We start from the raw sequence: 25,212 nt of genomic DNA, 5'->3' as shown, positions 1-25,212 counted from the left end.
TTCAAAGGAGCCCGGCCAACGACGTTGCCGCCCAGTCTTGATTCTGGAGATGGCGAAAGAGCAACGCCATCACCCGGAGAGCGTGCTCTTGATGATTATCGATGATACGCGCGCTTGTCGGAGATTACAAGACTCGTCCTATCGCCTATCAGTGGTGCCTTGGTACCTTGGTACCTGGATGTGGCTGCCTTGCGCCTGAGGCAGCTTCCGGCGCCCGGCAGCGACCACCCGCGCAGCTCGGCGTCTGTTGATCGGAGCGCAATCATAGCGCGCTGGTCGGTGTACATAGTTCTGGAGGCCGTTTGCTGGCTCCACCTGTCATCTTAATCTAATTTATGGAGGTTTTGGATTATTGTGCATGATTTTCTCCTGGGTCTATGGCTCCTCCACATGACTTCTAGAAGCCTGCAACCCGTTGTGGAAGCAGTCTTGTGCGCATCACGGACTGCCTCCGCAGAGCGGACTAGATGCCACCATGGGAGTTGATCCCCTGTCCCCTGTCGCACCTGCGCGCCTCAATGTGCTTCTGCTCCCTGTTGGGAGAATCAAGCGCTCTCGGTTCCTCAGTTTTGCTGCACGGATCCAAGCCGAAAATGTCGTCCGCTTGGGGGACGTCAGTCCCGATCCGCGGCCAAACCGAAGTATGTCCAAATGTCCAAGAGGCAGGTGATGAGGGAAGCTGACTCGTCAGACATGTTTACTCCATTGGCCTTTCCGAATGGAATGATTCTATATGACCTGTCCTTCTCCGTTCCACCAATATCCCATCTTGAGTTGTTTCCGTTCGAGATCTTTCGAGAGCCCTTAGTGGTCCTAGCAATTGCTGATGGCGCCGAACTTCAAGATAATACGAAGGAGCGCCCGGGTAAAAACCAGTCCAGTCCAAAGAAAGATGCTGGTGTGAACACGCCTCCGAGCCCGGAAGGGTTGAAAGACCTCCTGCAGGAGCTATCGTCGGTGAAGGAACAGAACCCAAAAGCTTTGGTTTGCCAACTGCTCGTGTTTGAATATGATGGTCTGGATAAGTTGCTCAGTGGTCCGGAGGATGTAATTTGGGTTCCAAGTCCTCAGGCGTCGAGACCGACAACGATGAAGACGGTTCTGTGTGATATAACATCTTTGCTTCTGGGTGAACTGGACCAATTTGCAAAGCTCATGCAGAGCATTCCGGCAATCGAGTCTCCAAGAGCCTCATCATGGGGTCCTCGTCGAGGTCCGGAGCTTCGACCACGTCTGTTTGACAAGCTCATGCATAGGATGACCATGCCGGCTCAACTTCCGTCCGCTCCCAACGGGGGTTCCGAGTCTGCAGGAAGTTCTGGTCGATCTTCTCCTGCCCCGGGTGGACACGAGTCACCTACCACATTTGATGAAATCACTCGCTCCATCCAACTCGCCAACCGTTCCAATTCCACCGGGAAACAACCGTCTTCGAAAGAGACTAGTCGTGATCGGATGTCTGTCCAGGGAATGAGCGCGGCCGACCGAACCAAGAATAGGATCAAAGGACGCCTAGGTGTCGTAATTGGCACTTTATACCTTCAATCGGGCAGATGGCCCGATGCTTTGAAGGAACTGGTGGAAGCGGCGTCAATGGCCAGAGCCGGCAGTGACTATGTGTGGCACGGAAAGGCTCTTGAATCGATTTTGCTGTGTCTGCTGATGCTTGGCTGGGCTGGAATGGATTTCCAGGTATTGATATTATGCTCTTCTGTGTTTCCGTTGTCGTCTTCACCACGTTGGAAACTGACTGGCGTTGATTAGATACCTCAAGTTTGTTATCCGGTTGCCGATAAATCAGGTTCAAAATCCTCATACACTAGCGGCGATACCACCAGTTCAGCTCAAACGACTCCGGGAAATAGAGTCGTCTCATTGCAAAATCTGGCGAATCTCCTACCCGATCTTTGCAACAATATCATAAATTTATATAACCGCGCAGCTGCCATAACGGACGAGCCTCTGCCACCGTTGGTATTTTCCGAAACGGTGATACGCTTGTCGCGATTGTTAACTGCTATCCGTATACGGGATGGGAATCTAGATGACAACGCACTGGAGCATATCGTTATGAATGAGCCTTTGATACCTTTGCACCAACCAGAGCGTCCGCGTGGAGCGCCTCTCCTGCGAAAGAGTGAGATTGCAAATTTTCTCTTCCGTGCTTTACCACCTTCGCCGAGCTCTGATATGCCAGCCACGGATGCGGTACCTATTTTAGTCGGCATTGCTTCTGTCCTTTCTGCCTTGGACCTCCCAAGGAAAAAGCATTTGTCCTAAAAGAATTGCTCTCGATCATGATACCCAGTCTGGTGGAGGCTCGTAAAATTGGCGCCGCTGAAGTTGGAATCCATCCCGCCGCCGGCCTGTCATCCCTCAGCGATACCTCATTTGATATAAATGCTCTCGACATAGGTCATGGCAACATGGAAGCAAGTATTCGCGCTCTCCTCAGCATGATCGGAGAGACATATGGTGTGCAGCCGTCAGCATATCACGAGCACAAAAGAAACAGACCTGTGTCGGCTATAAGCGACTCTGACTATGACTCGGTTGCAGCAATTGTTGAGCGCTCATTCCGTCACGTTACGCTAAATGGTTATGGGGACTTAAACTTGAAAATCGATATCCTGAAAGCCTCCATCAACCTCTGCGAGGCACTTCCAGATTTCGAAGGTGTCCTTCAATACACGGTTGAGCTTCTTCAGACGATACGTGGCGATCTGATGCTTCCCGAAACGTCTCGAATTCCTCCGCTTTTACCGCCAGACGAACAAATTCGCCTCCTCAACAACATCAAACGCACAGTTGGTGCGGCCCATAAGCTAGGAGCTGTAGGTCTCGAGGCGGAATACTGGGACGACTTTCTTGTCCGTGGCGTGGAGTTGATGGAGTTCCCTGAGTCCAAGAGACCCTTCCGTCGATCAAAGAAGGACTTGAGCACGGTACCTGTCGATAAATCGAAACAGGAGCCGTTCTTATACAGTCCATTCTCCAAGTTGAACGGCAAAGCGTCCGAGTCACTGCTGATAGCCAAAGAATCTGCGACGTTCAAAGTCATTCTCCAAAACCCCTACGAGTTCGACCTCGAAATCGAAAGTCTACGCCTTGACAGCGAAGGCGGTGTCTTGGAGGCGGAGGTGTTCGGTGTCTGGGTTCCTCCGTTTTCCTTGCAAGAAGTGCTTGTTCCTGGGGTAGCCCACACCGAAGGGACCCTTACTATTACTGGCTGCATCGTCAAGGTCCGCCATTGTCGACGAAGGAAGTTTCCCATCTTCGCAAAGCTTTGGAAGCCCGAGCCCGAGAAGAAACTCAAGCGCACTGGGCTGGCAGCCAAAAAACCCCTTACAGAACGGCCCTTGTCTTGGAGTTCGACGACTTCGAAAGATGGAAAAGTGGTGGCCAAACTGGGGCCTGAAACAGCTACGTGCTCACTAAAGGTCATCAATCCGCAGCCCACCGTCATCGTGCAGTCAACTTCGCTCTCTCAATCTGCGGTAATGGTTCTGGAAGGAGAAACGAGATCTTTCGATGTCACCTTGCAAAACACCTCCTCCTGTCCTGTTGATTTTGTACTCTTCACCTTTCAGGATTCTACCACACGTCAACTGCAGTCCGCCTTGAGCAACAAAGATCTGTTGCCTCCAGAGATCTATGAGCTGGAACTTCAACTGTCCACAAAACCGTCATTACGGTGGCGGCGCCAAGGAACAAACCCTGAGGATGTCATGATTGCCCCGGGTCAGAAGGCTACGTTCACCGTGGAGGTATTCGGCAAACCGGGCTTGCAGGATGCGGTTGTCCAGATAGATTATTGTCACCTCGGGACTCCTCGCGATGATATTCCGGAAACATTTTATACCAGGCAACTTTCACTTCCTATCATGGTTACTGTGAACGCCAGTGTGGAGGTGACTCGCTGTGATATCGTTCCTCTCACAGGTGATTTTGCATGGTTTAACCAGAATCATCAGAAGTCGCACTCTTCCAGTGATGACGAGAAATCAACGTCGCTGTCCTCACTGGAGAGTGGCATCGCTCAGTTCACATCTATGCTTCCGCGTCTTGGTGTTGAGCCATACGGTTCGGATCATTGCCTCATGATACTTGACCTTCGTAACGCATGGCCAAATCCTCTTTCTGTGACACTGCATGTCAGTGAACACCCTCGCGCGGACACAGACAGCTCGGATGAAGCTAGCGATGGTTCTTCCACTGTCACTGGAGATCTTCAGCCGGGCCAGATATCCCGATTTATCCTTGTGCTGCCGAGGATCTTCCTGGACAACCCTCACGCCGCTATACCATTCTTAAACACCGGGTTTAGGAGGCAATTCGTAGTGAGCGCCACCAAACTGTCCTTCGAGGCTGAAGCGGCATCTAGAGAGGCATTCTGGTATCGGGAAGAGCTTCTCAAACGTGTATTTGGGGTGTGGAAGGAAGAAGCGACGGGAAGAGAAGGCAGAGTTGACTTCCGGAGTATCCGACTGAACCCGCGAATGGTGGATGCGATGCGCCTCGAAGACGTCGAAGTGACCTTCTCGTTGTCTCCTCTTCATGGCAAGGATGGCGCCGTGACTCAGACTAGACGGTCGAAATACGTTGTCAAGACAAATGACTTCCTAACTCTGAGTGTGAAGATCCACAACCGATCCTCGAGGCCCATACACCCGCTGCTTCGATTGCAGCCCGGACTTTGTAACCAGCCCAGCACAATTGCCCTTGATCTCTCGAGACGTCTTGCCTGGACCGGCATGTTACAGCGGGTCCTTCCTGTTTTGGAAGGGGGTCAGACAACGGAGGTAACACTCGGCGTGACGGTCCTCTGTAGAGGAGAATACGAAATCGGAGCGAGCGTGGAGGAAGTCAGGATCATCAAGCCGCCTTCTCACGGCAAGGAAAACACGACACCCGAGGGGTCACAATCAAAACATGGCCACAAAGTAAGTGCGCAAGTCGTGCATGACGGGAATACCCCTCCAGCCGATACGTTTGGAGTGGACGTCATGAAGACGAGACGCGTATGGCACGCGCGAGAATACTGTATAATATTTGCTCGCGATTGAAAGAATTGCCTTTGACACCGATTACATACATGACCCCAATTACTTCTATTCTCGATGCTCTCTTGAATTGATCCTGATGACGAGTGCGTGCCTTTATGAACGAACGTTCTGAGAGTTAAAGATTCCCCCTGTGGTTTTGTTTTTTGCTCTCTGTCTATCCGAAGCGAGAGACAGACAATCAGTCCATGAAGTAATAATCACTTGTGACAGTGATGAGTGGAGTGTATTGTAGATGGTTCAAGTACATACATAGACTCCCCCCTTTTTTGTCCCTTTTTTTTCTCTCATTTTTTTAATGTGGAAATGACTACCTATTTGGTTTGAAAACATTTGATTAAAATATATATATTTCTTTCTTTCTTTCTTATCATCAGGGAGTCGGAGAGAGTCTGGAGGTCGATCACTTGGATATTAAAACCCACCCTGTACAATAAATATATTGATCACAGAAAAGCGGATTCTCCGAGGAAAAATCTAATTTGTTTAATATGCGACACGGAAGTTCCTTATAATATAAATGATGTTCAACTTGCTCTTGCCTTGGCTCTTTTTGTTCCATGTGAAAGTGTGCTTGCCTCTCCATGCAAGACCTTTTTTTCCCCCTCCGACGGCTCCAGCCCAATCGTGTTTAAAGAGGCAGCCATCGAGTAGTTCATGCACCAGAGCAGCCCTTCTGTCCTAAGAACATCTTCCACCTCTGATTTGATCGCATCAACCTTTTTTCTTCACTTTTGGATTGTCCCGCCCGAATCTCGACATACCGGAGAAGGCTGTTATGAGCATTGAGAACCTGGTATTGAGAGAAAAGAGCTGGTGACGATTCGTCTCTGGCTCTCAATATCGGACCTGGTTAGAAGATTCCGAGGACCCGCATAATGGGAAGCTTTCTGAGTGACTCTTTACTGGCGAGTTCAAGTTACTGGGGGTCACCGAATCCTGCACAGTCAGAGACGAGCGCGAGGCCATTACCAAGGTTAACTCATTGGCTCTCGCGAGACAGGAGCTCGACTGCAAACAAATCGCACATCCAAGCATTGCAGTTATACTTCAGATACATTGCAGCACGAGGTCGAGAATAGCGAAAAACGTATCTCTGTCAGCCTGGGGCCTATCCAGCCCTAACCCCACAACGAGCACTCTCTTCTCATTGGGGGTTTTCGTTGCAATAGCGCTGCCGATTTGACGAGCGTACAGCTGGTTGATTGTCTCGTGCCCTGGAGCATGACCACCAAGTAGAGTCGTGGCGGTGAGATTAGGCAGGGGCAGGAGACTGTCTTCCTCCCCATCCGGCAAAGTATGAAAGCCATTGGTCCCAGGGTTGATGTTTTCTAATGGCACGTGGATCTTTCGAATTGTCAGTATCTAAAATTCTTCCTTTTTAAATTATGAAGGCATACGCACCCAATGGGCTAATCGTCCATGCTGGGATATAGCCACGAGGATCTTATCGCTAAAATTGACCACCATGACATCCGTCAAAACGCCGTTCACCAACCCCGCCGCTTGCTTTGTGGCTGCGGGGAAGGGGAGGTTGAGCACCTCGTGGAAGCTGTTGAGATTGAGTGGTTCTGCCATATCTTGAGATAGACTGAGATTGAGGGATCGTAAGGAATGGTCTACCTAGAATCATTCAATAGCTTGAAACCAGTCATTGAACGCATGTATCAATGGACGATAAGATCTACCAAGATGTGAGTAGTCAGTACAGCCAAAGCGGTGAACAAAGGCGGTGAGCCAACACGCGCCGCCTTCCAACCGCTTCCCGGCAGAATTTGTCCGCCCCTCGAAATCGGCCCATTTTTTCATCAGAAATCTTTGAGCAGGCCTGTTCGCCGTCGTGTGATCGCCAGCTTGACCACTCTTTTAATTTAAACGACAATGGCGAAATACACGCCTCGTGAGCGCAAGCACAAGCGCAGGCAGCAGGACAGTCAGTCCGCTGCCGCGCCGGTGGACACAAATGTCGCCGAAATAATGCCCATCTCCAAGGCGGAGAAAGAGGCAAGGCGCCAGAAGCTGAGAGAAGAGCTGCGGGTGCAACAACCGAAGATGTCCTCGAAGAAAAAGAAGCGCCTGGAGAAATATATTGTACGGAGTCTCCGACAAGTCGTCCCTCTCCATGGATGTACTTTTTACTAATTCGCAGCGTAGGAGAACAAACTGAAAAAAGAGGAAAGTCTAGAACTGCTGAAGAAACTCGCGCAAGCCAAAGTCGACACCTCCAATCTGCGAAGCTCGAAGGACCTGGGGAGAAAGAAAATACAAAACTCTAAGCGCTCTTCCTCTCAGGCAGTTGCCGCCAAGGATGAAGAGGAGTTCACCTCCGAATCCGATCTTTCTGATGATGAGTTTGAATCGAAGTCAAACGCGCAGACCACTTCTGTTGCCGATGCAAATTCTGGTCTACAGAAGCAGACAGTCCAACCTCAAATAGGTATTGGTCTGAAACGGCCGCTTGAGATCGGAGAGGACGGATTTCCCGTTATTAAGAAACGGAAGAAACGGAAGACTAAGCCGACTGTCGAACTTCCCTGGGAAGGCTTTGATTCCGAAGAAGAAAAAGAAAAAGATGAGGAAGCCAAACCCGATGGAAATAATGAAGTTGATCAGTCACCCAGAGATTCCGAGAGTGAAGATAGCGAAGATAGTGATACAGGTTCTGAAAAGGAGAATGCCTCCCAGGAGGAAGAAGAGGCAACAGAAGATGAGGCTGGAGGTGAGACTGGAGGTGAGACTGGAGATGAGGATGAGGATGAAGGTGAAGGTGAAGATGAAGATATGGAAGAAGATGAGAACGAGGAAGACCTGGAAGGTCCTAAACGGATTCGTCCTCGGAATTCTGCATTCAAGGAGTGGGCTACGCAGCAGATTAATGAGGCTGTAGGGTTCCAGCCCTCAGCTGGCCAGCCGCTCACAGAACAGCTGCCAGCCTCTGCTGAACTTGTAGTCCGGAAGGGAAAGACACCCAGGAATACTGTCTACGAAGAGGAGCCTTTGCCTCCGGAGCTGCAACCAACCAAGGGAGACCCGGATCGCAAAGCGTTCAGTGTTCAGGTGAATCGTCCAGAAGAGGTCCAGAATGCCCGACTACAATTACCCGTTGTGGGAGAAGAGCAGAAGATTATGGAGGCTATACACAACAATGATTCGGTTGTAATATGGGGAGCCACTGGAAGCGGCAAAACAACACAGCTGCCGCAGTTTCTGTTCGAAGCCGGCTATGGTAACCCCGAGAGTCCCAATCCGGGTATGATTGGAATCACTCAGCCTCGCCGGGTTGCGGCTGTCAGTATGGCAAAACGAGTGAGTGACGAACTTGGGCAGTTCGCGGACCAAGTCTCCTATCAGATTCGTTTCGATACGACTGTCTCCAACAAAACAGCCATCAAATTCATGACTGATGGTATTCTCCTCCGTGAAATCGCGAAGGACTTTTCTCTGAGCAAATACTCCATCATCATCATAGATGAAGCTCACGAGCGAAGTGTCAACACTGATATCTTGATCGGAATGGTGAGCCGCATCGTTGACTTGCGGAAATCCATGGCCAAAGAAGATCCAAACGTGAAGCCACTAAAGCTTGTCATCATGTCGGCCACATTGCGTATTTCAGATTTCACACAAAATACGCATCTTTTCCGGCACGGGCCACCGCCCTTGGTGCAAGCAGAAGGTCGACAGTATCCTGTTACAATTCATTTCTCCCGGCGAACACACCGCGACTATGTCGAAGAAGCGTTTCGAAAGGTTTCCAGGGGGCACCGCAAACTTCCTCCAGGCGGAATGCTTGTCTTCTTAACTGGGCAAAATGAGATCAGATACTTGGAGAAGCGACTGAAGCAGACATTCAAGCCGACTCAGCGCGGTGAAAGTGTACAGGGTAAAGTCCAGATATCAGCTGTAGACGCACCGCTCGAAACTGAAGACCTGGATCTGGCTGGTCCAGATGTTGAAACCTCCAGAGGGGTTGAAGAAGACGAGGATGGCAGTGAGGTAGAGATCACCGGTCTTGACGACGATGAAATCGACGATGAAGAATTTAACCTGGGTGAGGAAAGCATGGATTCCTCGACTCGAGTTCATGTGTTGCCGTTGTATTCCCAACTACCCACGAAAGAGCAATTGAAGGTCTTCGAGCCGCCTCCAGAAGGCTCAAGACTCATAGTGCTGGCCACGAACGTTGCCGAAACAAGTCTTACAATTCCAGGGATCAGATACGTTTTCGATTGTGGGAGATCCAAAGAGAAGCAATATGACCTATTCACCGGAGTCCAGACGTTCCAGATCGGCTGGATCAGCAAGGCCAGCGCAGATCAGAGAGCTGGACGAGCTGGGCGAACGGGACCGGGTCACTGTTACCGGCTGTATTCTTCAGCAATTTATGAGTCGGCATTCCCAGAATATACAGATCCGGAGATTCTGCGGACTCCCATCGAAGGTGTTGTCCTTCAAATGAAGAGTATGGGCCTGCACCACGTCATTAATTTCCCTTTCCCGACACCACCAAGTCGTGAGGGACTGGCAAAGGCAGAAAAGCTTCTCAAAAACCTTGGGGCTCTTTCGCCTGATGGCCAAGTCACGGAGATCGGACACCGCTTGGCCACATATCCCCTTTCCCCCAGATTTGGAAAAATGTTGCAGATCGGCCATCAGCATGGTTGCATGCCGTATGTTATCGCCCTTGTCTCTGCACTCGCTGTGGGAGAACTCTTCATTCCAGAGAGTCAGGTCGACATGTCATCGTCGAGCCAGGACGAGAACAAAGACAAGGACGATGACGAAGTTTACACGAACGCAGACCGTCTGGAAGATACGGCTCGGGAGGCTCGTCGCAAGGCCTACAGCAGGGCCCATCGTCTGTTCAGCAAACACGACGATACCTGCGACGCACTGAAGTATATGTCTGCGGTGTGCGCATACGCCTACGCTTCCGATGAAGAGTCCTTCTGCAACCAGATGTTCCTGCGGGCTAAAGGGCTAAAAGAAGCGTCTCAGCTTCGCCGTCAGCTGACCGACATCGTGCGCGCGAACAACCCCGGCGTGATTGGGGCGTATGAGGCTCGACTTCCCGAGCCGACAGAGAAACAGCTCAAAGCCTTGAAGCAGATCGTCACGGCGGGCTTCATCGACAACGTCGCTATTCGTGCCGATCTCGCACCCGTCCCGCCAGAGATTCCTCGCAAGCCGAAGCGGGCCATCGACGTGCCATATCTGACACTCTTCCGGTCGCGCGAAGGCCGAGCGGTTGAGCTCGACAAAAAGGCCGTCTACGTGCACCCATCCTCCCTGCTTGCCCATCTTTCGCCCAACGAGATGCCGCAATACGTGGTCTATTCCCACCTCCAGCAATCCAGCCCTTCGGTCATCTCCGACAACACGGTGCCGAAGATCCGGATGTTCCCGCTCGTAGCACCAAGCGGGCTGCAGCTCTCTGCGCTCGCCCACGGGACGCCTCTGATCGAGTACGGCAAACCGATCGGGAAGATCGAGCACCTGGGAGGAATTCCCGAACGGCGCGAATGCTGGGTCGTTCCGTCTCTGGTGGGCGATCCCGGCAGTACAGGGTGGCCGCTGCCAGCGAAGAAGGTCGTCCAGGTGAAGGATAAGAAAGAGGGTTGGGTTATTGAAAAGTTCCTCACGTGAGATGAGATTCGGGATTTCTTTCACACGTATACATATAGACTCATTCAAGTAGTTATGTGTGGATACTATACAAGGAGTTTGGTACATAAAACTGGAAATAGGAACGGGTCTTTCTCCCATATTCTGTTACTGGGATATTAATACACTGTGTATCAGGTTCGTAATTAAGCTGTTTGTCTGTCTCTGTCTTATTGTGTAATAATAACTCCTTCAGAACGCCTGTACAATGCCCCAATCCTGGAATCCGAAAGTCAGAAGAACCGAGTTCGTCCGTCGTAACCGTTCGACATCGTCAAAAATAGAATTGAACGTTTCCGAATGTAATGAGGTTGGTATTACTGCCTTTTTTCAGTAGCGCTCTCTGTCCCTTTCCTTTTCCCTTTCTCGTTCTCTGTCTCTCTCCTTGTCCCGATTCTTCCTATCTTGATTATAAAGATCCCCCTCCTTCTCCCAATCTTCCTTGATACCCAGCGCCTTACGGAGACGCTCAGTCTCCTCCATCTTTGCCTCGGCAAGCTCGTGCACCTGGTACGACTTGAACTGCCTCCTTTCTCGGGGCGGTGGGCCTGGATCGCCGCGTCCCCGTCGCCGATCATATCTGACCTCGTCGTCATCAAGGTTATGGCGTCCAGCAAGCTCATCTTCCAGCTCCTTAAGGAGTTTCTGGCGTAGAGCATTACATCGCTCTTCGATCTCCTCCTCCGAGAGGGGGACCCTGTCTTTGTCACCCTTGGATTTTTTCTGCTTCTTCAGCTCCTCCTCAATCCGCTCATTCTCCTCTTCCAGCCGCTCCCGCTCTTCCAGCACCTTGACCTCGATGGCGCGCCTCCGGTCATGCTCCAGGATCTGCTTGTCCGGCTTGCGCTGCTTGAAGGATTCGCCTTTTTTGGAGTCGCCACCATTCACAGACACGGGAGGGTACGGGGCGCCGTAGCCGGCGTTTCGAGGCTTGAGGAATGACAGGTTGCGTTGCACGTACCCGGAAGTACCGCTTCCGCGGGGTGTTGGTAGTCCGACGTTTGAGGACATTGCGTTAAGTTGACACTCTCGACTCAAGAGAAAAGAGGGAAAATGGTAGATGAAAGAAAATGGGGCTGGTTTAGGCCCCTTCGTTCGAGACCCAGGAGATAAGTAAATGTAGCAGGAGGCGTGCAAGGAAGCTCACGGGGTGGTGGCGGAGGGTTCGGAGCTGCGAACCTGGCTCAATCCTGGTCCTGTCTCAGACCATGTGGCAATCCACAGAGAAGAAGTGAAAGACTGTGATGGATCGCGTCCCCGGTCTGTTTGAGTCCTCAGTCAGGCAACCTTGAAGAGCGTAGTGCTGTCCTGAATTCTCCAGGGACTGTGGCGGAGAGACTGGACAACTGAACATGGTATCTGCTTATGTAACATTGTGATCATGTGACTTAGTGAGGCTTAGCCCCTATATTGGGCTTACAGTTTGGAGTAGGTAGAAAAAAGCTCCAGGTAGGTAGAAATTTAGCACCACCAACCAACTAGAAAAACTCATCTAACTATGCTGAGCTTTTTTCTGTTAAGTATTCTCCTATGCTTAAATGGAAAAGATTGGGATTATTTTAAGAGCAGTAGTGTCTGTCATGAAAAGTAGGACTAAAGTAAACATGGAGTGTCAACAGAACTCTGCTTCATGATTGGTTGACGGTCTGGTGACCTCCTGAGGCACTGCTACAAGGGTTTGGTGATCACGTGCTATACTGATTAGGAAAGGGCTGGCTCGCTTCATGGATGTATTATCGCAACCTCACACATACGGGGTATTTGTACTCGCCTTCGAATTCTAGTTAGATCTCTGCCAAATATGTTTCATTATGTCCATAGCCGTGGCGGGTCGATCTGGCCTTCCCTCGACAGGGGAAACTGGTTCGGCGATCGAGTACTGAAGTTTCCCTGTCTTGGACAAGCCAGAACTGGACCAGCCAATCTTGGGGGTAGTGCAATTTGTTGGATCAACTCTCCAATCGCATCGTTTGCGCGTTTGATCGTCTTCTGCGCCCTTTTATATTTTGCCTCATCGTCTCGACTGGAGCTTTTCTGCACACTCCGGGCAGCCATCTCAGCAGCAATGATCTGCCCAATGAGGTAAGATGAAGAAGCCGGTCTGTCTTTCTTTGGGTAAGTTCTCCTTGGCGTTCTCTTGCCTGATCTTTTCGTTGGCCTCTTTCGGAAATCTCCTCCTCAGGATTTTCGATCAGTCGATGAATATACGGGGTGTATTCCACATAGATCTCTGGATGATAAGGACCCGGGGTGGCATGGTCTTCGACAGCGTCTTTCATCCAAGTGTCGCCGTCATTGTCCTCCTCGCTCGCACCATCCTCATCTCCGATCTCAGAACCAGGGTCAATATCACAGTCACTGCTGTAGGCATTTTCGGCAAAGCCAGCTTCTTGAAAGCACGGTAAACCTCACCCTTCTCAGCTGTTTCAGGTAGATCAAGGATCTCATACGGCCGACTCAAAGGAATCCTCAATATACGGTCCAGGGATTTAGCCTGGTCATCCGTATAGAGCTGAGGACTCCGCGGGCTCTTCTCGTTGCTGCTGACAAGCACAGCAGCTGGTTGCGATGCTATCATCTGCCGTTCATGTCGTACTACCGCTCTTGTCGTAGAGCTAATACTGGCTCCATGAAGGTGCCGACGATAAGAATTACACTACAGCAAGTACTAAATGACCGAACTACACGCGGCGATAGAGCGGAACGAGTCAACGGAAATAGGGAGAGACGAAGATTTATGAAGGCATGTATTAGAAGTCTCTACGTCTAGGATCCTTCCACCTCTTCTCCAGGTTCAACATGTCCGTGATAATTCCTCCTTTAGCGGACTCGTCCCTCCATTTGTCTGAATTTGTTGTAACTAACGGATATGACGGCGGATTAGTGGCTGCGTCCAGCGTCGCTAGACTCATCCACATTGCGTCGCTTTCGTTGATACTGGCGTGATCTCCTTGAATGTCTACTGGAACGTTTGGCTGGGAGTTCATCTGTTGAAGTCTCCCAATCTTGAAGATTTGTAGTTCTGCTTAGAAAGTTCCATAACTGCACTGTCTGAGGATGAGTTTTGATCTGTTGGAGTGGGTAGGTGGGAGGATTTCCAATTATTAATATCACTAATATCTATTCCAGGCCACTTTTTCCGAGCTGAGGCCAGGCGTGGGGGAATCCACACCGCGGGGAATAGCTAACCTCTTGGTATCGCTGCATTTTTTGTACGAGTCGCAACACCCTAGATGGCCGTTCAAAATTATCGTCTAATACCGCATGGCTGAGAAACCCTTGTAAGCAGCTAGGCCTTACGGTGCAAAACCCCTCATGGTTGGCCATATTTTTTTACAGATTTCTGAGCTACCATGAAGTCAAAACATCCATGTGGTTAACTATGCCACATGGTTAGCCAGTTTTATATATACTGCCATATGGTTGATGAACCCTTCTCTGGTCATCAATACCCTATTTTTGTCTACATTTTCTATGACTGTAGCCTACCATATGGTTAGCTACTCTATATAATCTAAAGCTTTTTTTTTTATAAATTAGCTACTTTTTTAAAAAAAAAATTATATTTTATTATATATATATAGTTTATAAGTACTTTTTAAAATTGAAGAAAAATCCCTAGGTGATTAGAGTCTTTTTTCTGGGTACTCCGAACTGGAACCCGGCTGGGGTACAAAAAAAAATTCAGGGGCCAATCTTGGCCAGTTCCAAGCATAGGCCAGTATGTATGACCACGTGACTACAATAGCAAGTAAGAACACAGTTTTCAGCGCTGAAGGCAAATAACGCTCCCTACAGCTCAGACTCACGGCATTTTGCAATAACAAATACTGCTCCTGGAGTCATAAAACCGATTATATGGATACGTTCATTTTGATAAAGCTAATTAGCTGAGACTATAACAAAGCAAGCACGTTTTTATCATTCCGTTACTTCTAACATTTCCCTTGTGGTCCTTTCCCAATTGTCAACTTCTCAGTTTCCGAGCAAAGCACCCACTAACAGTTCCCCGAATCCTCCGAAATGTGATCTCGCAGTAGATTCCATCCATTAGACGCCAGATTCACGCCAACAGAGCCGGGATATGAGACTAATATTATAACCGTGTAGAAGAGGCATATCTTCATCGCATCACGATATTGCAGAGGAAACGCAATCATCGAACGTAAAACCCACCACATGGACAAGATAAAAGACAACCTGTAAAGTGACAGGCGGAAGAGGCCAACCGATACAGACATGTTGGAACTTCATCCCTCGATGTAATGCGCCGCCCTGCCTTGTACATACCGGCAAAGGAAAAAAAAAGGAATAGCACAAATGTAAACACGAAAACCCATATATCTCCCTTGAATATTCCTTTATGTATATGTCCCTCCCAGAATAAAATAGAATATTGAACAGAAAAGCAGAATAAAGTGCACATTACCGGAATAGCAAGAGCCGGCTAAGCTTTGGACTCAGAAGAGATATTAATACCGACTGGCACGGTCGAGCCGGCGTGGGAGGTGCCAGTCGCATCGGAGATGGCAGCGACAGAGCTGGTCGCCAGGCCTTTGCAGGACTCCGCAGGCCCATCAACCGAACCATCGGTCGCAGAACCCCCATGGCAGCTTTGGGTGTCTGTGGGGGGAGGTGTGGGCGGGGCTGCGCCGCCTACTGGTGGAGGACAGCCATCAATGTCTGTCAGCGACCGACGAGAAGGTTGCGGCGAGGATTTGTGAGAAGCCGGCGGCGTCGTCGAGGAGTTAGCATTCGAGGCAGGGGAAGTCGGCTCGGCAATAAGCTTTTCAATGGCCACGATCTGTTTCCCATAACTGAATTTCTTCAGCTGGCTCAGCAAGGGCTTGATCTGTTCAATCAGAGCCTCGCGCTGGGCGCCTTTGACCTGACCGAGGACCTTCTCTGTAGGGCGATGTCAGCAGTCAATGGGTGGAGACAAGCAAACCACGTAAAGACTTACGGATAACATAGTTGCCGTATTGGTCGCGCATCAGTCCGAGAAGTGGACTCTCGCCCCGCTCGTTAGGGGAGGTCAGAAGCCGAATGATCTCCTGACGCTGGTTTTCCTCGCCAAATTCAATGCTCTTTTCCACGACATTGCTGGCGAACTTGTGCTTGGAAAAGACAAGAACCTGAGAGATGACGACGGAGATCATGCGGGAACGATCTTTCTCCTCGCCATTTTCAATGACGTGCTGGATCACGTAATTGCCAAATTGATCTGGAATAAGGCTGGCGGTACAGGCGTGGAGCTCGGCCAGAATTGATTCTCGATCGGCTTGTTCACAATGCTCCAACATTCTCTGAATGACACGGCAGCCATAAGGATGGGCCGCAAGCCGACTGACCTGCCCTTTGAACGCGTTGATGATGAACTGGACATGCTGGGAAGGAACCCGCTCAATGGCCTTTTGAATCACATGGTTCCCGTTTTGGTCGCGCACACACTTGAGGACGTGGTTCTCGAGCTCCTTGACCATGGCAGCTTGTTGATCGGTCAAGATGTGCTCGAGTGCCTTTTGAACAACCCGGCACCCGTACATCTGAGTCGAGAGGGCAAGAATGTGCCCTTTCATCTGATTTGCCAGGATCTTCTTCTGCGTCTGGTTGCCATGCTCAAAGAGTTTCTGGACGACATAGTTGCCGAACACGTCCGTCATCAGCTGCAGAGAATTGGGCTGAATTTCACGGAAGACCTGCTCTTTCTCATCGCTGTTGGCGGTCTCCAACTTTTGCTGGATAAAACGGGAACCATGCTGATCGCCACTGAACTCGACAATGTGATTGTAGATATCCTGGTATGGGTCAGACGATATATGTTCACCGCTGGCAAATGCAAGATCTTACCTTCAACTCATATTTCTTGTTGCCCTTGGTGTTGCTTCGGAATTCTTCGAGAAGCGGGCTGCGGACCACCTGACTAGGGTCATGATCGCGATGGGGTCCCCGCTGAACCATGGCAGCCGCCCCACCAAGACCACCAAACTGCGCCATAGGATAGAAACCGGCGAAGGGATTCAGCCTGGCAGCGGAGTAGCCGGCGAGATCATACGCAGCAGGGAAAGGCAGACGCGACTGCAATGGATTCGCTGCGGTCTGGGTAAAGTCCTGTTCCTGCAAACCACGCAGCTTCCGATCCAGAAGAGCGGCCTGTCCATCGCTCATATGGGAAGACAAGCGATTGCCCGAAGACGGCCGGAGTTGAGTGGCCGCAACCGGAGGAGTGCCTGCTGCCGAGTAGAAAGGGTTGTTCATTCCTCGACTGAAGTCTCCTGGCGGTGTTGACTCCCTCTCGCTCATTCTCGAAATTGACTGATAACCAAAGGGGAGATCAACGGGAGCGTCGGGGGTGTACGACGCTACTGGGGGATAATTACCCTCATCTCCCGGGACCTGGTATTTGAACCGATTAAAAGATGCATCATACGATGCATGGGACACGTAACCAGGTCTCTGTGGATTCTGCTGGGCGGAAAAGGATTGGGTGTCGTTCAGCTGCAGTCGGCTGAGTCCCGTGTTGATATCCAGCTGGCCGTTGCTAAAGCGATTCTCAAGTGCCTGGCCTTCCGAATGAAAGGAAGGATGGGAGGAGTGCGCAGGCCTCTGAGAGGTCAATGACACGGAATTGTGTGACAGGTGCGAGTAAGGAGTTGATATCGCTTGTCGGCTCCCGCCCGAGATCGACTCAGAAGCAGCCTGAGAGAACGACGGCATGCTCATTGTCCCGATAACATCCTCGGGTCGTTGAGGCTCTCGGCTAGCCGTGACAAGGCTGGGTTTGGATTGAAATGCCGATGTAACGGCGTTGCCAGCGAAGGCCGACGAATTCACCTGCCGATGGCCTACATCCTCGTTTCTAAAGCTGCCGAAGCTACCAAAGGAAATTGCCTCTGCCGCTGAGGAGGGAAACGGCTCTGACGCGGAAGTTAGGTATGTCTTGGTAACTGAACCGGTTGGTGTGTGACCAATGGCGGAAGCTCGGGGCAGTGAGAAGTAGGACGTCGCGTCGGTGTCCGACCTAGCGGCTGCACTTCGATCACCGCTGCGACTCTCGACCGGAGATGTTGCTATGCCCTTGTTCTGACCCATGGACAACGATGTGGTCGGGCTGACGGTACTCCAAGGCAGGTTAGGACGGCCGGTCCATCCATCGGATTCTGACGATGATAGCAGAGAACCCGATCCGGATTTCCCTTCGAAGGCGTTGTCTGGATCCCCATGTCAGCCTTATTGAATGTCTCAAAAGCCACCAGAACCGATCTGGCGGGTCAAGGATTGGCCTGGCAGTAGATCTTACCTCTCAGGTTATCAGATGCACCATCCGTGTTGAACGTGTTCCCCAGATTATTGTTCCCCCATATATTACTGTTCCAGCTGGCCTTGCCACTGCCGAACCCGTTTCCCATTGTCGTGGAGTGAGCTGTGAGTGTTCGATCACTGTTCATTGTAGAAGACGAGCTAATATTCGCGACCCTGTTTGAGCGGACCTGCCATCAATATGTCAGCCATCAGAACTCCTTGGCCACAGACCAAAACTTCTGTCGATATCAAGGTCACCCTTACACTATGCACAGTTGCTGCATTCGCTGCCATAGCGGATGCCATCCCCGTAGGCTGATGTGCGTCAAAAAAAAATATTATCAAATATGTATGTGCGAAAAGACGGCCAGTATCTGATATTAAATTAAACAAGCGCAGAGGGCCGGCAAGATTGGCTCGAAATGTATTTGCAAGGAGCCCGAAAGGCGTTCACGCGAATATATGACTGATAAAAAGACTACCAGTTAGCTCGTGGTCATTGTTCGTGATAAAGAACTTTCCTGCAGGGGTCAGAGCACCGAACGCAGGAACATACCAAAGGGAGCGAAAAGAACTAAAGGATCAGGAAACCCCTTCACAAGGAAACCTGGGATGAAAAGACCCCCAGGTCAGCACAGCTGTACAGGTTCAGAAAAGAAGGGAGGAAGGACGAGGGAGAGAACGCGGGAGAGGGAGGGTCGCCGGGGAAGTTTTTTTGGGAGGACGGTATTAAAGAAAAGAGATGGAACAGAGGAGGTAATGCAAGGTAAGATCACTAACCAGACAGCGGCAGTCCCGTTTCGTTTGCCAGCAGAGTCTCAGCAAGCAGCCGTGGACGAGATGGCCTGCATGTACCGTGGGGTTGAACTAGACTCCGTGCATGCTCCAGGAATCCCGATGCTCGCAGATCGCATTCGTGAACGGTGTGGAGAGGCGACCAGAAGGGTGGGCAACCCGAAGGACCCGGGCAGCAGTGATGATTCGCCGAGGCAAGGGGGTTGAGGGATTGAGGCAGGAGGAATGCAGTCTGTCGCGCAGGCCCAGACAAGGAGTGCCGACGAAGGAGGTGATGTGATTAGTCGACGGGCGTGGAATGCCACCGCCAAGGCAAGACAAAGGGCTGGCAGGAGGCCGGGCAAAGGAGAAAAAGAGAGAATCGAAGGTCACACAAACGGAAAGTCTCAGACACAAGAGACCGTTGACCCGGGGGTGTTGGGAAGGTGACGGTGGAGAGGCAGTCTTTGTCTCACGCGCCACGTCGTGGCCTCGAAGCGGGAAGGGGAAAAGAGAAGGCGAAGGGGGAGAAAAAGACAAACAGGCAAAGGCAAAGGGGCGCAACGAAGGAGAATAAGAAGGGCAAGGAGCACAAAGGGAGAAGAGACAAAAAAAGCATGAACGACGGCGATGGGCAGCCGTTCCAAGGAGCAGGCAGTGAGTAAAAAAGCTGCGTCTGATAAGTGAGCGGAATGGACGACGCAAAGAGGGTTTGGGTTGGTTGGCGGTAACGCTGTGACAGTACGCGTCGGGGCCGCCAGATGGCAAGGTACGTGGCTGCCCTAAGAGTTTTGCGCCACAGCCCAGGTATCCGGGGCCTAGTGCGGCTGCCCCAAGACCGTCAGCTAACTTACCTTACCTTATTACCGTACGCCGCGGGCGGCCCACAGGAAGGCCCAAGGCTGGCAGCACTAGAAAGGGAGGGGCCTGCGTCGCTGCCTCAGGTCGCCGCCTAGCAGTTCCCCCGTTTAGGCTTCTCTTAGGGCCCGCCCGAGCCTGCATGCTAACCTCCTCCACACCGCCCCAACAGGCTAAGCGATCACCGTAGGGCTTGGTGCGCCCAGCTGAACGAGCAGGAGCGCGGTCGATTGATAAAGGCTGAGCGAACAACTACTGCTGTACGTCGTCCATACACACACAACACATCGACAGCATCTACAGTGCAAATCCAACAGTGCCAGTTCGGACATCAATTCCAAGCGATGCGCCCCAACCTGCTGATTTTGTCATGCCCAAGGGTTAACAGGACCCCGAGGAAGACCGCCCCTTGGTTCAGACGGGAGAAATCCACCGCGCTGTGCGGCACGGTGAGGGGTAAGATCTCGCATTCTCGCTACTGATGATTCATTCATTGATGCTGTCGATCATCATGACCACGGTCGATTAGTTAGTTCACTAATAAATCGACCTTCTGCTGTCGCCTACAGAGGTTCGAGCTGATAATTCATTCAATGATCAGCTAGAGGCGGACGGTCGCCTCCCTAGTCCATGCAAGTCTAAGCGTCTAACACGACGCCGGACGGCGGTACGATCGGATCGGCGTTCAGATCTAGACTTGGGCTTCCCATTATCCATATTGATTTGGCGTTACTCTAAACAGGCGACAAAGGTTCGTACCTAATGGACGAGAGACAGCGGGGCTAAAATTGATTGCATCTACCTAGGCACATGCTAGGTAGGACCCTGGGTTGCTCCTTGGTTTGTTTTCCCCTCCCATGATTTTCCCGTCAATAATTGCTTTTCCAGCTGCAATTGGTGGGTCATCGCTCGATCATGATCACGAGACGCCGTCCTAGGCACCGTTCGACGGAGTCCAAAACAAAAAAAAAATAAAAGTGATGCTCAACATGACGGGCTTCGCGTCGGCTGGATCACCCTCCTTTGCGCCCACTTACAAACGCTCAATTGACACCGTCTTTCTCGCTGACACCTCGAGGACTTCCTCTCTCGCGCCCATCGGGCAGTGTCTTGGTATGCAGGGATGGTCTTGGCATCAATAGGATTCCACAATGGTGAAATTGTCCGAACTTTAGGCATGTCAGTCAGGGTGGAGAGTTCGAATTTAGCTACCAGTGACGGGTGTCGATCCAGAGCGCCTGGCGGGTGCCAGATCTCCCTTGGCTCAAGCTAGCCCCCTTGCTTCGGACGTCCGTGTGTGGATAATATGGCCTGCTCCGGCCGGTGCCTCTTTTCCCCGCTTCCCTTCCTTTCCGATTCCCAGAGTTGGCCTGAAGATGGCTGTCATCATCATGATCGCTGGTGCAACCATCTCCTTCGATTGGCGCGTCGTAAGCAATTGACGCGGTCTGGCGGTCACGTGCGCAGCCTGCAACTGGCTTTGCAGCAATAATGTCGCCAAACGTGGCCGCCTTCATCTGGATTGGATTGTGGACACTACACACTCTACAGCTGGGAAATTGAGCTTGTCTACTCAGATGACACCGTCTAAAATAGCATCCAACAGACATGAACGACATGTACTATTCACGGAAGATGGTTTGTCGGCTACGCTCAACCTTGCATCCCCTTCCGAAGCCACACAGCCTAGCGCTGCACCAGCTGGCCAGTGGGCCATGCCATATCGTCCTATGCAAGAAAAGCGCCCGGATGCACAGCGTCTTGGCACAGCTTGTACGACATTGGCCTCTTCTCGTCTCGTATGCTACCTGCAGACCTGGCTCTCGACTTCAGAGCGGTGTAGAGAAGAAGACAGTATCTCCTCAACCATTGGAAGTGTATCCATGACTTGCCAGAGTTAAGCATTGCCTGAAGATTTATCCCATAAAAATGTCGCCACGTCCTGTGGTACTGCTGGCTCGTTGATAAGCCGGTGCTACTGCGCCCCTCTGGAGGCGGGGTTGGAAAGGAGATCTGGCTCCCCAGCCGTGCAGGTTCTGCCATTTGTCTTACAGTCCAGCCGTACCTGGTGGCCAATTAATTCTTTACAATTATAACGAGACATGGATCCTCGTTCGGGGACGTGACACACAGTTGTCAGTCTGGACAAGGACCGCCCCGTCGAGCCCGGTGGGAGTTACTCGCGTTCTATGGGAATGGCCGTTGAATGCACATCATGATTACAAAATCTCCTATCAGAAGAAAAAAAAGCAATGACAAAAAGGCGGGAGATTCGCACTGTGGAGACGATGCGTCTGGGCTCACCGACTCTCAAGGAAATTTTCTCGATCGGTCATGCTATTTCTTAATGATGACCACGATATTTAACTTGTTGAGCTCCTAGGGAACGATGATGTTGCTGGGTACTTTGTCCAGGGTCTACTATTCGATTTCACACAATCTAGGTGATTTTCAGCAATACAACTGTCTGGTTATTTCTCCATGATGACTTCGAAACTGTATGTTCTTCGTATCGGGAATTCGGGATGACGTGGATGGATCAATCAGATAATCTCAGATCGATGTGATAGCTCTCGTGCGTGCCATCCGTCATCCATCCATCTGTCTTCAGGGCCCGAATGGCGGGACACTAAAGCACCACGACAGTGGTCAGCCCTACATAGTTAGGTAACATTTTGACTCATCCGAATGACTTACATGGCAGATGCAAGATGAGGATGAATCTAATAATAATCCTCCGCTGCTATATACTTGAGGATTCACACGTATATTCTTGGCATCAAAGTCTCGGCCTCGAGAGTTTATCGTAATTAACCAGATTGGAAAGAGAATATAAGCAGTTGGTGAGATAGATGATTACTGTTTTACTATTCTCTTGTTAAAGCTTTCTCTGAGGTCTACATATTGAATATATATGTACGCAAATGTAATGAATGAATGATGGTTGTATGTGACATGAAGATGTAACTATCTTTATCTGACTCCCATTGATTCAAGACAGAAAAGAACAATGACGACAGTCGATTACATCTTTTTTTTTATTTTCTGCGTCTATTTTATATTCTCAGTATGAATTAATAGTTAGATTGTTGGATTGTTGGATGAGCAAGAACTACTTTCCACACAGGGAAGCCAAAAAATATAAAACTATCATATTCACTCACAAACATTCTTTTTCTCTTTACCTCCCTGTAATAATATTTACTTTGACGAACAGAACATCGATTAGAGGAAATTATTGCTATATATTTCTCTCGCATTCCTTTCAAAAAAAAAAGGCTACACCTATACTTAACAACAAGAGTCAATATATATATAAGCTATTAATAAACACAATTAACAGTTGGAAGTTATCAAGACACCTGGGAAAAAAAAGCCCACATATTAGCTCCTACTGCAAGAAGATAGAAAAGACGAGGCAGATACTAACCAGTTAACTTGAAAATAGGGTCTTCTAGGTAGGAATAACACGGTACCTAGATTAGCTAGGTAGGTAGGGGTAGGTATCGTAGGTATCTACTTCGAACATGCGATTAACAAGCTTGGCACAGTAGCATTATCGTACAGCCTTCTTTTCCTTCGAAGCTACTTCCCTGATTTATGATGCCATTGGAGGATCATTACACAACTCAGGTCTATATTTTTTTTAGGGTTCCTCATCAGAAGACGGTGACTAGTGACAGTATATATCTTATATAGGTACCTTTCTTAGACAGGTTGGAACAGCGATGTATCAATAATGATATCAATACTGATATATATAGAACTAGATGTCAGCAGGGAGTAACAACCTGCCATTTCTTGACTTGAATCATCTAGAGCGCTGCTTCTACTTTCGCCATACAAATAGAACGCATAGATGAAGGACCACGGCAAAACGAGGCGAAGAATTCCCACTACGGAATATAGTTGTCAAGACCGTTTGTCCTCCAGACTGTGTTGAGTTGAGTTGTCTGCAAATTCCGCAATGCATAGTTTGTAGCGGTGCCATACCTGGGGAAAGATCTACAACAGAGCTAGTTCGCTACTTGAAACTTGCAATCATTTACAAGACTATGGTGGAATGAGGACATCATCCGGTTATTGTATGAATGTCCGTCTACTCGAGGATTCCTCCCTTGCTGAGCAGAGAATGGGGTAGACACAGCATGGAGTTCTCGTGGACAGTCCTGTCAGGAATGGAGATGAAGGCTCCACCTGTCAATAATAATATCACGAGTAATGCCAACCTGTCAATGTTAACCTTTTTGTTGCTTGTTTGTAGCTCTCTCAGTTCCATCCAGAGGAATCTTAGTGTCAACCCTAATCATCATCGCTATCTAGTCTTATCAAGGAGTTCTAAATCCTAGTCAAAATAGATATAGACCTTCCCAGATAATAGGATTTGCTGACCATGATCATCTCAGGGTGTAATTCTTCTGCTTGATCGTATAATCAATCGATCCAGTGACATGCATGCTATGCCATGACAATAAACTGTACCTACGCCATCAGTGAATGTAACCTTGGTCAGACCATATGCTGCAGCATTCCGAAGAGTGCAAACAATGGCAATGTCCTGCGGTGATACCTAATAATAACAATATCTGACGGAGATTTCTTTTTAAAGAATGGACGCTAACTCGGGCCGTCCGTGAAGAATGGGGAGGACGGAGTACGGGGTAAGAATGTGGGATGTGTTCTTGTTTACCTAGTACCTACCCAGGCAGGTCATTGTTTGGTTGGTTGTTTGTTTGTTTGTGCCCTGCCGTAGACGATGATAAAGCTGGAATTCTTGGCTGATGCAGAGATGCTTGCTATCGATAGTATCTCAGATCGGTGATTGGATTTACCCCTGATCGCCGTCGCCATTCCACCCACGGTGGGTCCGTGCACTTCCGGAGCAGGAAGAGCTTACGGAGTACTAACGGCTATGCTGCAGGAAAGAAGCGGTCTTTTTAGTGGTTTGCTGTAGGAACAAAATTAACACACAAACACAGATCTGCGCTCTGTGCTCTGTACGGCGTGTTGATTGACAGAATCGTTGCTGAATGTGTGCTCCGTGGTTTCCAACATGGATCGAGGGCTGACGCCCTTCCGTCGAAGGGGCTGTGCAGCGGGTTTCTCGGTTTAAGGGCTGGTGTTTCCTGTTTCTCCCATTCGTGACATGTTTCGTTTCACTCCTGGATACGGAGTAGGAGCATGTGTTCGAGGTCTTGATCACGTCCTCGTTGATCTTTATCTACTGACGGCCTGGAGAGGGAAAGGTCTCCGAACCAGATTCCTGGGTGTCGAGGTGAAGGTGGTCAGCTTCCAAATATGGAACATATTCAAGATTCAATAGTCTTCCGTCCCTGCAGCAAATGAGCTGTCTGCTGCCAGCTGGCGCTTAAGAGCAACCACCGGCGGCGATAGGCTGCGTGCGAAATTGCAGCGGGTGCTAGCGTCAGGCCGGCCTCCACGCCAGGCCTGCTTGGGGATAGACGCTGCATGCCAAGGGCGCGATGGGCGCTGCCAAGTTGCCAGCATCGTGTCTTTGCCCGTAGCGAGCACGACAACACACCCGACGCAG

The 25,212-nt window shown here is 50.1% G+C and overlaps 7 protein-coding genes across 7 annotated transcripts; 3 read left to right on the top strand and 4 right to left on the bottom strand.

Annotated features, from left to right (window-relative positions):
• Nucleotides 1-475: 475 nt before the first annotated feature.
• Nucleotides 476-5,066, top strand: T310_7332 (Hypercellular protein HypA; the record flags this gene model as incomplete). Its single annotated transcript, XM_013469874.1, has 4 exons — nucleotides 476-641; nucleotides 692-1,692; nucleotides 1,765-2,208; nucleotides 2,262-5,066. 4 exons carry the CDS (start codon nucleotides 476-478, stop codon nucleotides 5,064-5,066), a joined length of 4,416 nt encoding a protein of 1,471 aa, XP_013325328.1.
• A 1,047-nt stretch (nucleotides 5,067-6,113) lies between these two features.
• On the bottom strand, nucleotides 6,114-6,533 carry T310_7331 (uncharacterized protein; the record flags this gene model as incomplete). Its single annotated transcript, XM_013469873.1, has 2 exons — nucleotides 6,114-6,410; nucleotides 6,468-6,533. 2 exons carry the CDS (start codon nucleotides 6,531-6,533, stop codon nucleotides 6,114-6,116), a joined length of 363 nt encoding a protein of 120 aa, XP_013325327.1.
• Nucleotides 6,534-6,944: 411 nt separating this feature from the next.
• T310_7330 (DEAH-box RNA helicase (Dhr1)) lies at nucleotides 6,945-10,709 on the top strand (the record flags this gene model as incomplete). The annotated part of the gene is made up of 2 exons (XM_013469872.1): nucleotides 6,945-7,154; nucleotides 7,218-10,709. The coding sequence occupies 2 exons, from the start codon at nucleotides 6,945-6,947 to the stop codon at nucleotides 10,707-10,709; spliced, it is 3,702 nt and encodes a 1,233-aa protein (XP_013325326.1).
• A 348-nt stretch (nucleotides 10,710-11,057) lies between these two features.
• On the bottom strand, nucleotides 11,058-11,738 carry T310_7329 (RNA binding protein; the record flags this gene model as incomplete). Its single annotated transcript, XM_013469871.1, has 1 exon — nucleotides 11,058-11,738. One exon carries the CDS (start codon nucleotides 11,736-11,738, stop codon nucleotides 11,058-11,060), a length of 681 nt encoding a protein of 226 aa, XP_013325325.1.
• A 769-nt stretch (nucleotides 11,739-12,507) lies between these two features.
• On the bottom strand, nucleotides 12,508-14,054 carry T310_7328 (uncharacterized protein; the record flags this gene model as incomplete). The annotated part of the gene is made up of 5 exons (XM_013469870.1): nucleotides 12,508-12,723; nucleotides 12,770-13,088; nucleotides 13,178-13,322; nucleotides 13,492-13,732; nucleotides 13,917-14,054. The coding sequence occupies 5 exons, from the start codon at nucleotides 14,052-14,054 to the stop codon at nucleotides 12,508-12,510; spliced, it is 1,059 nt and encodes a 352-aa protein (XP_013325324.1).
• A 1,120-nt stretch (nucleotides 14,055-15,174) lies between these two features.
• Nucleotides 15,175-18,323, bottom strand: T310_7327 (MRNA binding protein Pumilio 2; the record flags this gene model as incomplete). The annotated part of the gene is made up of 5 exons (XM_013469869.1): nucleotides 15,175-15,632; nucleotides 15,691-16,525; nucleotides 16,578-17,938; nucleotides 18,028-18,217; nucleotides 18,294-18,323. 5 exons carry the CDS (start codon nucleotides 18,321-18,323, stop codon nucleotides 15,175-15,177), a joined length of 2,874 nt encoding a protein of 957 aa, XP_013325323.1.
• A 2,644-nt stretch (nucleotides 18,324-20,967) lies between these two features.
• On the top strand, nucleotides 20,968-21,562 carry T310_7326 (uncharacterized protein; the record flags this gene model as incomplete). The annotated part of the gene is made up of 2 exons (XM_013469868.1): nucleotides 20,968-21,091; nucleotides 21,213-21,562. 2 exons carry the CDS (start codon nucleotides 20,968-20,970, stop codon nucleotides 21,560-21,562), a joined length of 474 nt encoding a protein of 157 aa, XP_013325322.1.
• Between the last annotated feature and the right edge of the window lie 3,650 nt (nucleotides 21,563-25,212).

This window comes from Rasamsonia emersonii (assembly GCF_000968595.1).
Source record: "Rasamsonia emersonii CBS 393.64 chromosome Unknown ctg1118621760529, whole genome shotgun sequence".
NCBI classification, from domain to species: domain Eukaryota; kingdom Fungi; phylum Ascomycota; class Eurotiomycetes; order Eurotiales; family Trichocomaceae; genus Rasamsonia; species Rasamsonia emersonii.
The sequence above is the reverse complement of the archived record's forward strand: the minus strand, read 5'-3'. Positions and strand labels throughout refer to the sequence as shown.